General features: G+C 41.2%; 1 protein-coding gene across 2 annotated transcripts in view; it reads left to right on the top strand.

The window, feature by feature from the left end:
* Positions 1–14,416, top strand: part of LOC136400352 (survival of motor neuron protein) — a 31,769-nt gene that overhangs the window by 9,265 nt on the left and 8,088 nt on the right. The window contains exons 2-8 of one of the 2 annotated variants that reach the window (XM_066376892.1): positions 1,771–1,842; positions 3,897–4,013; positions 6,184–6,384; positions 6,532–6,687; positions 11,006–11,107; positions 12,615–12,725; positions 13,970–14,029. In XM_066376892.1, the coding sequence (XP_066232989.1) occupies positions 1,771–1,842; positions 3,897–4,013; positions 6,184–6,384; positions 6,532–6,687; positions 11,006–11,107; positions 12,615–12,725; positions 13,970–14,017 (807 nt within the window). In that variant the 3' untranslated portion in view covers positions 14,018–14,029. Of the gene's footprint in view, positions 1–1,770; positions 1,843–3,896; positions 4,014–6,183; positions 6,385–6,531; positions 6,688–11,005; positions 11,108–12,614; positions 12,726–13,969; positions 14,166–14,416 lie in introns of those variants that run through there. The other variant, XM_066376882.1, reaches the window with a different exon arrangement.

Raw genomic sequence — 14,416 nt, 5'->3', positions numbered from 1 at the left:
TGTTGCTCAGAGCTATTTTAACCAAGATATTTTAGCACTTGAGAAAAGGCCATGGAGCCATCCTCAGTGCCCAGGGCCAACTCATTCAAACCATTAGAGCCATGGCTGCAGGAAAAGAAGAGAGAGAGAAAGAGAAAGGGGGGAGAAGGGGTGGAGGAGCAGATAGTAGCTTCTCCTCTATGCCTTGACTGGGAATTGAACCCAGAACATCCACTTGCTGGGCTGACACTCTACCCCTGAGTGAACAGACCAGGGCCTCCTTTAAGTTTTATAGGTTGAGGTTATACATTTAGGTCTATGATGCCTTGTGAGCTTATTTTTGTATGTGACTCAAGATATAGGTCAAATTTTTTTTTTTTAATTTTAGAGAGAAAGGAAAGGAAAGACACAGATAGGAACATCAGTCTATTCTAGTACTTGTCCTGGCCAGAGAAGGAACTGACAACCTCTGCACTTCGGGGTGATGCTTAGTAACCAACCGAGCTATCTGGGTTGGGCCAAAATTTGTAGGGGGTTTTGCATAATGATTTCCAGTTGACCACCATTTTTTTGAAACTACTATACTTTCATTACTCAGCTGCATTTGTATCTCTGTTCTGAATTAATCATGTGTGTGGGAATATTTTCGAGTCTTGATTTTATTGCATTGATCTATTTATCTTCCTTGATGCTACAACCACACTTTCTTAATTACCACAGCTTTAGAGTACACTTTGAAGTCAGGTAATGTAAGTCTTCAATTTTGCTTTGCTTTTTCAAAACAGTTTTGGCTATTCTAGGTCTTTTGTGTTTCAATATGAGTTTTAGAATCAGCTTGTCAATTTAATATACTTTATTTTTCTCTTAAGTCTGCAGTTAAGTATAAATATATTTGATGCTGACAGGTTTTGTTTTTTGTTTTTTCTAACCCCAGTTTTCCATGGTCATGTCTTGCTTGGATGAAGCTTGTCTTCAATAGATTTCTTTGGAAAGTTGAGTGAATACAGTATTCTTCAACATTTTAAACTTAGTTCAGCTACTGCGGGACAGCTAGGATAAAGACAAAATTCTTGACTTATACTTTTTCTCATAAATTTTTTTTTTAGTGCATTTGTGTGTACAAGAGACAGATGAGAAGCATCAGCTCGTAGTTGCATCACTTTAGTTGTTCATTGATTGCTTCTCATAGGGGCCTTGATGGGGGGAGGGGACGTGGAGTGGCTCCAGCCGAGCCAGTGACTCTGGCTTTCCTCAAGCCAGCGACCATGGGATAATGATCCCATGCTCAAGGTTGTGACCTGGGACTCAGCATTCCAGGTTGATGCTCTATCCACTGTGCTACCACCTGGTCATGTACACTCATTAAATTTAAATTCAAAAATAAAAATAATTTTTATTTTTTTCTGGATTAATATCAGATTTTTTCCCACTAAAACTAAGTTCTTTATCTTATCCTGGGTTTGCCAGATTGCACCCTTTCTCTGCTCTTAGAAAAGATTGAAATGTGAGTTACACTTGAACAGATCCACTTATGGTCGGTAGATTGGGATTAATTTGTGGGAATATTTACTTCATAGCATACATCTTAGAACATTTACATATGTTTAGCTTTGGTGATAATGTCACAGAATCTCTAAGCAGGTAGGCTTCTTGTGGTTGTATTTAGGATTTAAAATACCTGTTTTTAGTTTAATTTTATGTTTGGATTAAGATGGCTCTTAGAACTCTCTAACATACTTTTTTAAGGAAACCCACCCAACCGTGAATTGTTTTCTTTTTTCCCCTTTCCAGAGTGATGATTCTGACATTTGGGATGATACAGCACTGATAAAAGCTTATGACAAAGCTGTGGCTTCATTTAAGGTATGAAGGGTTTGCTTTTGTGCTTATGTCCTCATGTTATTCACATAGGGAAAACATTAATTGATAACATTTACGGTAGAGCAGGGGTAGGCAACCTTTTTATACCTACTGCCTACTTTTGTATCCCTGTTAGTAGTAAAATTTTCTAACCGCCCACCGGTTCCACAGTAATGGTGGTTTATAAAGTAAAGAAGTAACTTTACTTTATAAAATTCATAAAGCAGAGTTACAGCCAGTTAAAGCATATAATAATAATTACTTACCAAGTACTTTATGTCGGATTTTCGCTAAGTTTGGCAGAATAAATCTTTATAAAACAACTTACTATAGTTAAATCTATCTTTTTATTTATACTTTGGTTGCTCCGCTACCACCCACCGTGAAAGCTGGAACGCCCACTAGTGGGTGGTAGGGACCAGGTTGACTACCACTGCAGTAGAGTGTTCAAGTTTTTATTATTTAGTTTTAATTTTGAAGATTAAAAGATAATATATGTTAGTTAAATTTGATATATTTTTTTAGAAGTTGGTAGATAGCCTGTCTGCATGTCATCTCTTCATGAGAGGTGATTTAACTAGAATTTTAAACAGTTGTTGCTTTTAATGTGCTTGTTTACATTGCATAAAACTATGGAAGTTTTCTAGTTCAGATTAGTAGTAGGACAGTCTGAATTATGATTTTAAACATTGACAAGTCTTTATTGAAATGATCGTGATAAACAGCTGCAGTGCAGTAAGTAATACTTGTGGAGTATTTCCAGTGTTTGAGGTACTCTTCTAGCTGCTTTACCTATGTTAACTTCATTTTCCCCAAATTAAATTAGTTGGGTATCAAGTCAGGTGTTTCTGATGGTAGGAATGTACAGTTCTTTTAGGGGTGTAGTCTATTTTTGTGGCCTGAGCAAGATATTTACACAGTTGTCCAATATCAACACTTTCCCCACTGTCTGAGGTATTTGGTGTTATTGAGCACCACGTGTAAGCCATGAGTAGTCCAGGCCGAGAACATACACTCGTACAGAACACCAAGCATAGAGTCCACTTCCTTCCTGTAGTCATTCCTGTGCCATGAGGTGAAAAGATCAAACCTGTGTGTCATCCTTAAAGCTGAATTCTAAACTCGTCAACAGCATACTTTCCAGTATACACTTAGACTTGATGTGCACTGACTCAGCATTACCAAAAGAGTTCTGTAAAATGGAGATTAAAATGGGGTTCAGTGTGGTATGGGGTAGGTGATATTGCCACATAAGTAGTCTGAATAGAGGAAAAGAACTGATTTGAGGAAAAAATTATTTTTAGCTGTGTTGAGTTTGAGGTAAATGTGAAGATATGAAATTGGTGATTGGAAATGTAGGATTGAACTAAGGAGAAAAGTCTCAGAGCTGGATAATAGCTTTGGAAGTCTGTTTGCATAGAGGTTATAATTGAAGTAATAGGAACAGTGGCTGATCATGGTCAGATAAAGAAGAATGGCCGAATTCTGTTGGGAATGGGCCTAAGTTAAAACTGTATCAGAGAAGTAATGAAAGCACTGGGCCCTGCAGGGCTTCGTCGTCCAGACTGTCTGAAGTATCAAAAAGAAAAATGATCAACAGTCAAAAGGTTGAAAGTGAGGAGACTTGAGTAAAGGGTTTTATTTCTTCCGCAGTATAATAAGAATAATTAATTTTGTTCATGAATCTTAACAGATACAGATCATCACTGTCCACATGGCATCAGCTGGGATGCTCACTTGGGGGATGAGGGCTCTGTTTTCATGATGGTTCACTCAAACCATTAGTGCTGACTTCCGCTGAGAGCTCAGCCAGGGCTGTGTGCTGGGGGCCTCTGTTCTTCAAATAAGTTTCTTCACGATCAAGAGGTCTTAAGGGCTGATACTCAGATATATGGGGCCTTTAAGAGCAGTTTCTGTAGCATGTAAGGTGGTGAAAAGAGGAAGTAGATACTCTTTCAGGTGGTGGGGCGTTGAGACCAGCTTATAATGAATGAATTACAGTGTGACTCTTTTTAAATCATTCCATAACATGTACATTTCTATTCATATTTTCATAGCATGCTCTAAAGAATGGTGATATTTCTGAAGCTTCAAATAAACCCAAAGGCACACCTAAAAGAAAACCTAAGAAGAATAAAAGCCAAAAAAAGACTACTACAGCTCCCTTGAAGCAGGTTACTTTTAAACACTAAGATTTAACTTTAAAGAATTTCTTTATATTGTTCTTAGAAAATAGTGTAAATATCTTTAATTTCAATGATTAGTATAGTGTTTTCCATTGATATGTAATAATAACATTTCTAAAACTATTAAACTTTCTTTTTTAAAACTAAATTTTCTATTGTTAGGAACATACATGTCAATGAAAGAATAGATGGGACTGGTAAATACGAAATTTAGGAAATGTTCACTTTATGTGGGGAGGAAGGCAATGCTATTTGGGAGGAGTTCCTGGGGGCCTTAAACTGAGCTGTCAGTGTTTTACTTTGTAAACTGGGAGGTGGATATCCTTTTTTGTTCTTCAAAAACCCCTAAAACTATTAACACCTGGGAACCTAAAATTCTGGGTACAGTATTTTCTCCTATATTTTTATTTATTTTTATTTTTTAATTAAGTGAGAGCGGGGGAGGCAGAGACAGACTCCAGCATGTGCCCTGACTGGGATCTACCTGGCAAGTCCCTTATGGGGCGATTCTCTGCCCATCTAAGGGTTTGCTTTGTTGAGCACCCAAGCTATTTTTAGCACCTGAGGTACAGGCAACAGAGCCATTCTCAGCACCTGGTGCCAACTCGCTGGAGGCGATCGAGCCATGGCTGCAGGAGGGGGGGAGTGGAATGAAGCAGGTGGTCGCTTCTCCTGTGTGCCCTGACTGGGAATCAAACCTGGGACATCCACATGCCATTCTGATGCTCTGCCGCTGAGCCAACCAGCCAGGGCCCCTTTCTCCTCTTTGAAACAGTAGACCTGGGAGCTAAATACTTGGTGTCTCATTAATCACTTTAGTTTCATCATTACCCAGGGGGAAAGGAACTAGTATGTGTTAAGTGTTTACTATAGCTGGGCCAGAGGTATTGGACACTTCACATATTTCCTCCTTTCTATTCTTTTTTTTTTTTTTTTTTTTTTTAAGTCTATATTTTTATATTGGGGGAGAGAGTAGAAAGGAAAGCAGCCCCTATACTGGGCCCTACTCAGTGGCAACTTCTTGTTCCATAGGGTTAAGGAAGATTTTTTTTTTTTCTTTCTTTTCATTTTTCTGAATCTGGAAACGGGGAGAGACAGTCAGACAGACTCCCGCATGCGCCCGACCGGGATCCACCCGGCACGCCCACCAGGGGGCGATGCTCTGCCCATCCTGGGCGTCGCCATGTTGCGACCAGAGCCACTCTAGCGCCTGGGGCAGAGGCCACAGAGCCATCCCCAGCGCCCGGGCCATCTTTGCTCCAATGGAGCCTTGGCTGCGGGAGGGGAAGAGAGAGACAGAGAGGAAAGCGCGGCGGAGGGGTGGAGAAGCAAATGGGCGCTTCTCCTGTGTGCCCTGGCCGGGAATCGAACCCGGGTCCTCCGCACGCTAGGCCGACGCTCTACCGCTGAGCCAACCGGCCAGGGCGATTTTTTTTTTTTAAAGTCTATATTTTCCTCCTTTCTATTCTTTACAACAGATAAGTGAGGTAGATTATATTATGTCCACTTAACAAATGAGAAAAATAAGACTCAAAAGATTAAAAATGTGTCTGTGATTATAAAAATAGCAGCATTTATATGACAGGATTATATTATTATTATTATTTTTTTGTGTGTGTACTTTTCTGAAGCTGGAAACGGGGAGGCAGTCAGACAGACTCCCACGTTCGCCCGACCGGGATCCACCCAGCAAGCCCACCAGGAGGCGATGCTCTGCCCATCCGGGGTGTCACTCTGTTGTGACCAGAGCCACTCTAGCGCCTGAGGCAGAGGCCACAGAGCCATCCCCAGCGCCCGGGCCATCTTTGCTCCAATGGAGCCTTGGCGGGAGGGGAAGAGAGAGACAGAGAGGAAGGAGAGGGGGAGGGGTGGAGAACCAGATGGGTGCTTCTCCTGTGTGCCCTGGCCAGGAATCGAACCTGGGACTTCCACACGCCAGGCTGACGCTCTACCACTGAGCCAACTGGCCAGGGCCTATATTATATTTTTATTGTGATTCAGGTTTATGTGTTTTGGGCTCCAGTCTTTTTCACTGTTTCATTCTGCCTTCCCGATCAGTTAACTGGAGACTGTCTTCTCTTCTCCCTACCCAAACAAGGTAATAGTTTGCCCTCTTTAAAAGAAATGTGTGTGTGTGAGTGTATCTTTGTTTTTGTAGTGGAAAGTTGGTGACAAATGTTCTGCCATTTGGTCAGAAGACGGCTGCATTTACCCAGCTACCATTGCTTCAGTTGATTTTAAGAGAGAAACCTGTGTTGTTGTTTACACTGGATATGGAAATAAAGAGGAACAAAATCTGTCTGATCTACTTTCCCCAACGTCTGAAGTAGCTAATACTATAGAACAGAATGCCCAGGAGGTAAGAATACAAAAAGATGGAATTCTTGGAAGCAGAGACAAGACGAGACTGTGTATAGAACTAGTTGTCAGTTTGATCCAGTGAGGCATTCAGTTTTTCTTAATGACACCTATATAACAAAAATACGAATATTTTTTCTTTTTAAAGAATGAAAATGAAAGTCAAATTTCAACAGATGAAAGTGAGAACTCCTCTAGGTCTCCTGGAAATAAAACAAATGACCTCAAGTCTAAAGCTGCTCCATGGAACTATTTCCTCCCTCCACCACCCCCCATACCAAGAACAGGACTGGGACCAGGAAAGGTAACTTCTACATAGAAAAGGTTGCTGAGGAAATAGTAATACTGAAACATTCAACAAATATTCAAACCTTCCATTAAGAGAACTGTAGCTTTTCCCACGAAACTTTTGTAGCTTTCTGTAGATGTTATAATACATACTTGAGAATTCTTCAGAAAGGAAATATGGCAGTAATGCACAATAGTTTATAATGAAAAGCTTTTCCAGCTACTTTTATGGAATATTAAGTATTAGACTAATAATATAGTGAACTTAAGTTACAAAGTATATTTTATCAGCTGACTATCCTGATAGTTCCTCAAGTCACTTGTGTAAGATACATAAAAAATTGGGAGAGAATACAGTACTTACATCTAATATAGGTAAAGTCTTAAGGAGCTCCCAGACTTTTATAGAGTAAATATAAAAATTGTTTTCCTTTGCCTGACCTGTGGTGGCGCAGTGGATAAAGCGTCGACCTGGAATGCTGAGGTCGCTGGTTCAAAACCCTGGGCTTGCCTGATCAAGGCACATATGGGAGTTGATGCTTCCTGCTCCTCCCCCTTTCTCTCTCTATCTCTCCCTCTCTCTCTCTCTCTCTAATAAAAATGAATAAATAAAATCTAAAAAAGTAAATAAATAAAAAAAATTGTTTTCCTTTACGCTTCTTTTGGTTATAAGAAGCAAATCAACTTTAAAAAGATTAATAAATCATGAAACCAAGTAGGTATATTCCTGTCTACTTGTTTTGTATAAAGAAATGATTTCCCTGCAAAGTTATGGTATTCAGGAAATAATTTTTTTTTAATTTTTTGTGGCAGAGACAAAGAGAGAGAGAGGGACAGATAGGGACAGACAGACAGGAAGGGAGAGAGATGAGAAACATCAATTCTTCATTGCGGCTCCTTAGTTGTTCATTGAATGATTTCTCTTATGTGCCTTGACCATGGGCCTTTAGCAGACCGAGTGACCCCTTGCTCAAGCCAGCGACCCTGGGTTCAAGCTGGTGAGATTTGCTCAAACCAGATGAGCCTGTGCTCAAGCTGGCGGGCAACCTCGGGTCTTGAACCTGGGTCCTCCGCATCCCAGTTCGACACTTTATCCACTGCGCCACTGCCTGGTCAGGCTGGAAATAATAATTTTTTTTTTTTTTTTTCATTTTTCTGAAGCTGGAAACAGGGAGAGACAGTCAGACAGACTCCCGCATGCGCCCGACCGGGATCCACCCGGCACGCCCACCATGGGGCGATGCTCTGCCCACCAGGGGGCGATGCTCTGCCCATCCTGGGTGTCACCATGTTGCGACCAGAGCCACTCCAGCACCTGAGGCAGAGGCCACAGAGCCATCCCCAGCGCCTGGGCCATCTTTTGCTCCAATGGAGCCTTGGCTGCGGGAAGGGAAGAGAGAGACAGAGAGGAAAGTGCGGCGGAGGGGTGGAGAAGCAAATGGGCGCTTCTCCTGTGTGCCCTGGCCGGGAATCAAACCCGGGTCCTCCGCACGCTAGGCTGACACTCTGGAAATAATAATTTTTTAAAATAAAAATACTGCCTTGGCCAGATAGCTCAGTCGTTAGAACACTGTCCCAAAGTACAGGGTTTTCCTTAGAGCAGAGTATCCCGGTCAGGGCACATACAGGGATAGGTCATTGTTCCTGATTCTCTTTCTCTCTCCTTGCCTCTCTCTCTAAAATCAATTTTTAAAAAATCCCAAGGTTGATTTATTAAAACTTTTTATTAAGATTTGTCTGTGAGATATTTCTCTTTTTGTTTTTTTTTCTTTTTTTTTTATGCCAGTAGAAATTCCACAGTGTGCATTCAATTCATCATTGCCATCACCGATGAAATACATTTGTAGGAATTTATGTTGACCATCTGGTAACAGAAGCAGGGAGCTGGCTTTATGATAAATTTGTCCTTTCACTTTGAAAGTTGGCATGAATTGAGCTGTTACGATTTCTGCGCCGAACAACGTCATTTGGAAGCATGAGTTCTATTTCCCGATGTCACATAGGAAATGCTTTGATTCGGCGGTATATCCGGCAAGCAAAGTTTTTTTTTTTTTAATTTTTTTATAAAGATTTTATTTATTCATTATAGAGAGGAGAGAGAGAGAGAGAGAAGGGGGAGGAGCAAGAAGCATCAACTCCCATATGTGCCTTGACCAGGCAAGCCCAGGGTTTTGAACTGGCGACCTCAGCGTTTCCAGGTTGACACTTTATCCACTGCGCCACCACAGGTCAGGCTGTGAGATATTTCTTAAAGTTTATATTATATTACAGTTCCTAGAATGATCCAGCTTTTTAATTGTGTGCGTGTCTGTTTATATTTGCACACACGCACATATATATACTGTTTCATTGGTCTTGGGGCTGATTTTGCTTGTTAAGTGGAAGATTTACTATATAGTTTTTATAATATATGCTCTAAATCAGCATATCCAACTACTTAAAGGACATCTATAAAAAGATTACAGTCTAGCCTGACCAGGCGGTGGCGCAGTGGATAGAGCATCATACTGGGATGCAGAGGACCCAGGTTCGAGACCTCGAGGTCGCCAGCTTGATCGCGGACTCATCTGGTTTGAGCAAAAGCCCACCAGCATGAACCCAAGGTTGCTGGCTCCAGCAAGGGGTTACTCGGTCTGCTGAAGGCCCGCGGTCAAGGCACATATGAGAAAGCAATCAATGAACAACTAACGTGTTGCAACGCGCAGTGAAAAACTAATGATTGATGCTTCTCATCTCTCTCTGTCCCTATCTATTCCTCTCTCTGACTCACTCTCTGTCTCTGTAATAAATAAATAAATAAATAATTTAAAAAGGATTACAGTCTAGTTAATGAAATTGTGGGGCATATCGTTTTTGGTTTTTTTTTTTTAATTTTTTTTAAAATTATTATTATTTTTTGTATTTTTCTGAAGCTGGAAACGGGGAGAGACAGACAGACTCCCGCATGCACCCGACCGGGATCCACCCGGCACGCCCACCAGGGGGTGACGCTCTGCCCACCAGCGGGCGATGCTCTGCCCCTCCGGGGCATCACTCTGTTGCGACCAGAGCCACTCTAGCGCTTGGGGCAGAGGCCAAGGAGCCATCTCCAGTGCCCGGGCCATCTTTGCTCCAATGGAGCCTTGGCTGCGGGAGGGGAAGAGAGAGACAGAGAGGAAGGAGAGGGGGAGGGGTGGAGAAGCAAATGGGCGCTTCTCCTGTGTGCCTTGGCTGGGAATCAAACCCGGGACTTCTACACGCCAAGCCGACGCTCTACCACTGAGTCAACCGGCCAGGGCCGTTTTTTATTTTTTAATTAAAAAAATTTTTTTTAGTGCAAGAGAGAGACAGACAGGAAGGGAGACAGATAAGAAGCATCAACTCGCCTGACCTGTGGTGGCGCAGTGGATAAAGCGTCGACCTGGAAATGCTGAGGTCGCCGGTTCGAAACCCTGGGCTTGCCTGGTCAAGGCACATATGGGAGTTGATGCTTCCAGCTCCCCCCCCCCCCTCTGTCTCTCCTCCCTCTCTGTCTCTCCCTCTCCTTTCTAAAATGAATAAATAAAAAACTTTAAAAATAAAAATAAAGGCAGTAAATTAAAAAAAAAAAAAAAAAAAGAAGCATCAACTCATAGTTGTAGCACCTCAGTTCATTGATTGCTTTCTTATATGTGCCTTGACCAGGAGGCTCCAGCTGAGCCAGTGGCCCCTTGCCAGTGAATTTGGGCTCAAAGACAGTGACCTTGGGCTTCAAGCCAGTGACCATGGGATTGTGTCTATGATCCCACACTCAAACCAGATGAGCCCACGCCCAAGCTGACAACCTTGGGGTTTTTTTTTTGTTTGTTTTGTTTTAAATTTTTTTTATTCACTTTAGAGAGGAGAGAGAGTGAGAGAGAGAAGGGGGAGGAGCAGGAAGCATCAACTCCCATATGTGCCTTGACCAGGCAAGTGCAGGGTTTTGAACCGGCGACCTCAGTGTTCCAGGTTGACGCTTTATCCACTGAGCCACCACAGGTCAGGCAACCTTGGGGTTTTGAACTGAGTCCTCAGTGTCCCAGGTTGATGCTGTATCCACTGCACCACTACCTGGTTAGCTGATATAGTGTTTTATGATTGAAATATCTTACTAAAGATAAGGTTTATTATGTAATTGAAAACTTTTCTTTGATTTTATGGGGAAAATCTAGATTTCTGCTTCTCTTTGACTTCAGCATTTGGTACATGCAATTCTATTTAATCTTTCTGATAAATATATTCTGGGGCAATTATTTTCATTCTTTTGACATTAAATCTTTTTTCCTCTTTTTATATTGAAATTGGTAATTAATCTTCTTTTGAAACACTTTTTGCAGCCAGGTCTAAAATTTAATGGCCCGCCACCACCACCACCACCACCTCCGCCACCTCCACACTTCCTATCATGCTGGCTGCCTCCATTTCCTTCTGGACCACCAGTAAGTGCAAAAGAATTTAGATCAAACTTTTTAAACTATCCTTAGGGCCAGGCTTTTTGTTTTTGTATTTTTCTGAAGTGAGAACAGGGGTGGAGGCAGGCAGGCAGACTCCCTCATGTGCCAGACCGGATTCACGCGGCACGCCCACCAGAGGGCGATGCTCTGCCCATCTGGGGTGTCCCTCTACTGCAACCAGAGCCATTCTAGCGCCTGAGGCAGAGGCCACAGAGCCATCGTCAGCGCCTGGGCCAACTTTGCTCCAATGGAGCCTTGGCTGCAGGAAGGGAAGAGAGAGATAGAGAGGAAGGAGAGGGGGAAGGGTGGAGAAGCAGATGGGCGCTTCTCCTGTGAGCCCTGGCTGGGAATCGAACCCGGGACTCCTGCACGCCAGGCCGATGCTCTACCACTGAGCCAACCGGGTAGGGCCACGTATTTTATTTTTAATGCCTTTCTCTACCAGACTGATTGCTCTTACTGCCCCTGTTCTTAGCCCTATTTCCCCCGCTTCCTTCTTGGCAGAAATTGTATCTTATTCTATAAGGAGTTAGTTTCTACTTGAAAGAATTTAATTATACCACACATAAGGATTTATATTTGCCCTTCCAGGTATTGTGAGTGGATGTTAGTTTCTGATCATGTAGTAGACCAGTGTTTTTCAACTGCCAGTCCACAGACCAGTCTGCCAAAAATTTCTTGCCAGTCTGTGAAGGACTTGACCACCCTGATGCTGCATGAAACATAGGCCCAATGATCTTAGTGGAAGTTGCTTATGCTATGGGAGGTTTCTGCCCTTGTGGTTCCCAAAATAATTCTGTTCTCACCACTTCCCAAGTATAAAAAGGTTAAAGACCACTGATGTAGACTGTCCTGATAGCTAGTGGTAGATTTTTAGATAACACAGTAAGCTAGATACAAAGATGCTTTCTGGCAAACTGTGTGTTTCGGTAGGAGCAGTGCAGATGTTCTACCCAAAACCAAGACTTTTATTTGAAAAGCTGTTTAGGTATTTTTGAAGGACAGCCATCAAAGTATTTATGTTTAGTCTTTCCCCCATGGCTTCATGTTGGAACAGAAAAATAGTTCTAACTAAAGCAAAATGCTTAGACATTTTATATGACCTATTGTCTTTTGATTGTTAATTTAATTTTGTTGAGTCTTTGTTGTTACTGGTTAGCTTTCTTTAAATATCAGATTTTTTTTTAATTTTTAAAATATTTTATTGATTTTAGAGAGAGAGGAAGGGAGAAAGAAAGAGATAGAAAAATTTATCTGTTCCTGGATGTGTCCTGACCAAGGATCGAACCCACAACTTTGTGCATCGGGACGATGCTCCAGCTAACCAAGCTATTCATTCAAGACAAATGTCAGATTTTTAAAAACATTTTAAATAGATAGCATGGAATTTAGGGAAAGATACAGATAACATTCAGTATTATCTCCGTAAAATGGATCTTTAGACTTACATTTTTGTTTACTGACTTTAAAGTATATTTTTCTCTATTTCCAGATAATTCCCCCACCACCTCCCATATGTCCAGATTCTCTTGATGATGCTGATGCTTTGGGAAGTATGTTAATCTCTTGGTACATGAGTGGCTATCACACTGGTTACTATATGGTAAGTGATCACTCACGTTCTTTTCCCAACACTGGTTATGTGACTTTGTTGAATTTGTGACTTAAAAAGTGATTTGTTACGTTAGGCAGATCCTAAAGGTTAAAAACTACCTTAAAGTTTAAAAAATGCAACTATTTGTCTAAGGCTTAAATTACTCTTCTATTTTCCCACTAAGTGTAGTTGTAGTGCATTTAAAATTCTTTCATGTCATTAGATTGTTTTAATTATACATTTTTCTATTTGATGACACTTTAAATTATTTTTAAATCTTATTAGTCTTTCCACTTTGATTTGAAATAAAATGGATTATAGAAGATGGGGGGCATAATGCCTTGCACTCCCCCTCCCCCAAGAAGAAAGACTAAAAATTAAGTTCTTTTATTTTTAAAAAATTTTTTTTAAATTAAGTTCTTTTGTGCATAGAGGAAAATCTGGCATGGTAAATGCCAAAATGGACCTTGGGGACTGAGCGTCAAACTTGTCATTTGATACATTGGTCTGTTGAAGGCATATTTTATTATAATTTAACAGGAAAATTTTTAAATTTTAAAAAAAGGAAACTGGAGCCCTGGCCAGTTGACTCAGCAGTAGAGTGTTGGCCCTGAGTGTGGATGTTCTGGGTTCGATTTCCAGCCAGGGTACACAGGAGAAGCGCTCATCTGCTTCTCCACCCTTCCCTGTCTCCTTCCTATCTCTCTCTTCCGCTCCCACAGCCAAGGCTCTAACTTTGGAGCATAGTTGGCCTGGGTACTGAGGACGGCTCCATGGCCTCACCCTCAGGTGCTAGAATGGCTCTGGATGCAACAGATGGGCAGAGCATCGCCCCCTGCTGGGCATGCTGGATGGATCCTGATTGGGTGCATATGGGAGTCTCTCTGACTACCTCCCGGCTCCTAACTTCAGAAAAATAAAAAATAAAAATAAATAAATAAATAAATAAGGAACGTGTTATGCCATACTCACATGATGATGTGATATAGCTACTGAAGCCAGAGCCCTGGGGGTTTCAACAGGAACCTCAGTGTTCCCTGTTGACACCACCAGTCAGGCAAAGGAGGAATTTCTTAATTACAGCCTAATTATTTAGTTTGGGATCACTTATTAAATACATTGGAAGGCTATAAACTTATTTTCCAATGATATTTTGTTAAATAGAATTAATAAAATATGTTTTGTGAAACAAAATAATTACTTATAGCTGTATAAAATGTATATGCTATTTTAAATTTCTTTGTTTCTTACAGGGTTTCAAACAAAATCAAAAAGAAGGAAGATGCTCACATTTTAGTTAAGGAGTAAGTCTTGTCATTATAGAAATGAACCTTTTGTATAAATTTTGTAGTTTGTAGAAAACATTTTTTAAAATGAATGTAAAAAAGTAGAAAAGTTAATATAAAACAATATTAAAGACATTTTGATGCCAAAACTATTTGATAAAAAGGTTTATCTGTATTCCTCTCTGTAATTCTCATGATATCAAGGTATCATCTCACTAAATACTTGTTGGTCAGTGTTATGGAAAGAAAACATACTTTTAATTTAAAAAACTTTAAAATCAGGCCCTGGCCGGTTGGCTCAGCGGTAGAGCATTGGCCTGGCGTGCGGGGGACCCAGGCTCGATTCCCGGCCAGGGCACATACGAGAAGCGCCCATTTGCTTCTCCACCCCCCTCCCCCTCCTTCCTCTCTGTC

This window comes from Saccopteryx leptura, chromosome 1 (assembly GCF_036850995.1).
Source record: "Saccopteryx leptura isolate mSacLep1 chromosome 1, mSacLep1_pri_phased_curated, whole genome shotgun sequence".
Taxonomy (NCBI): Eukaryota; Metazoa; Chordata; class Mammalia; order Chiroptera; family Emballonuridae; genus Saccopteryx; species Saccopteryx leptura.
This window is presented reverse-complemented; position numbering and strand designations above follow the sequence as displayed.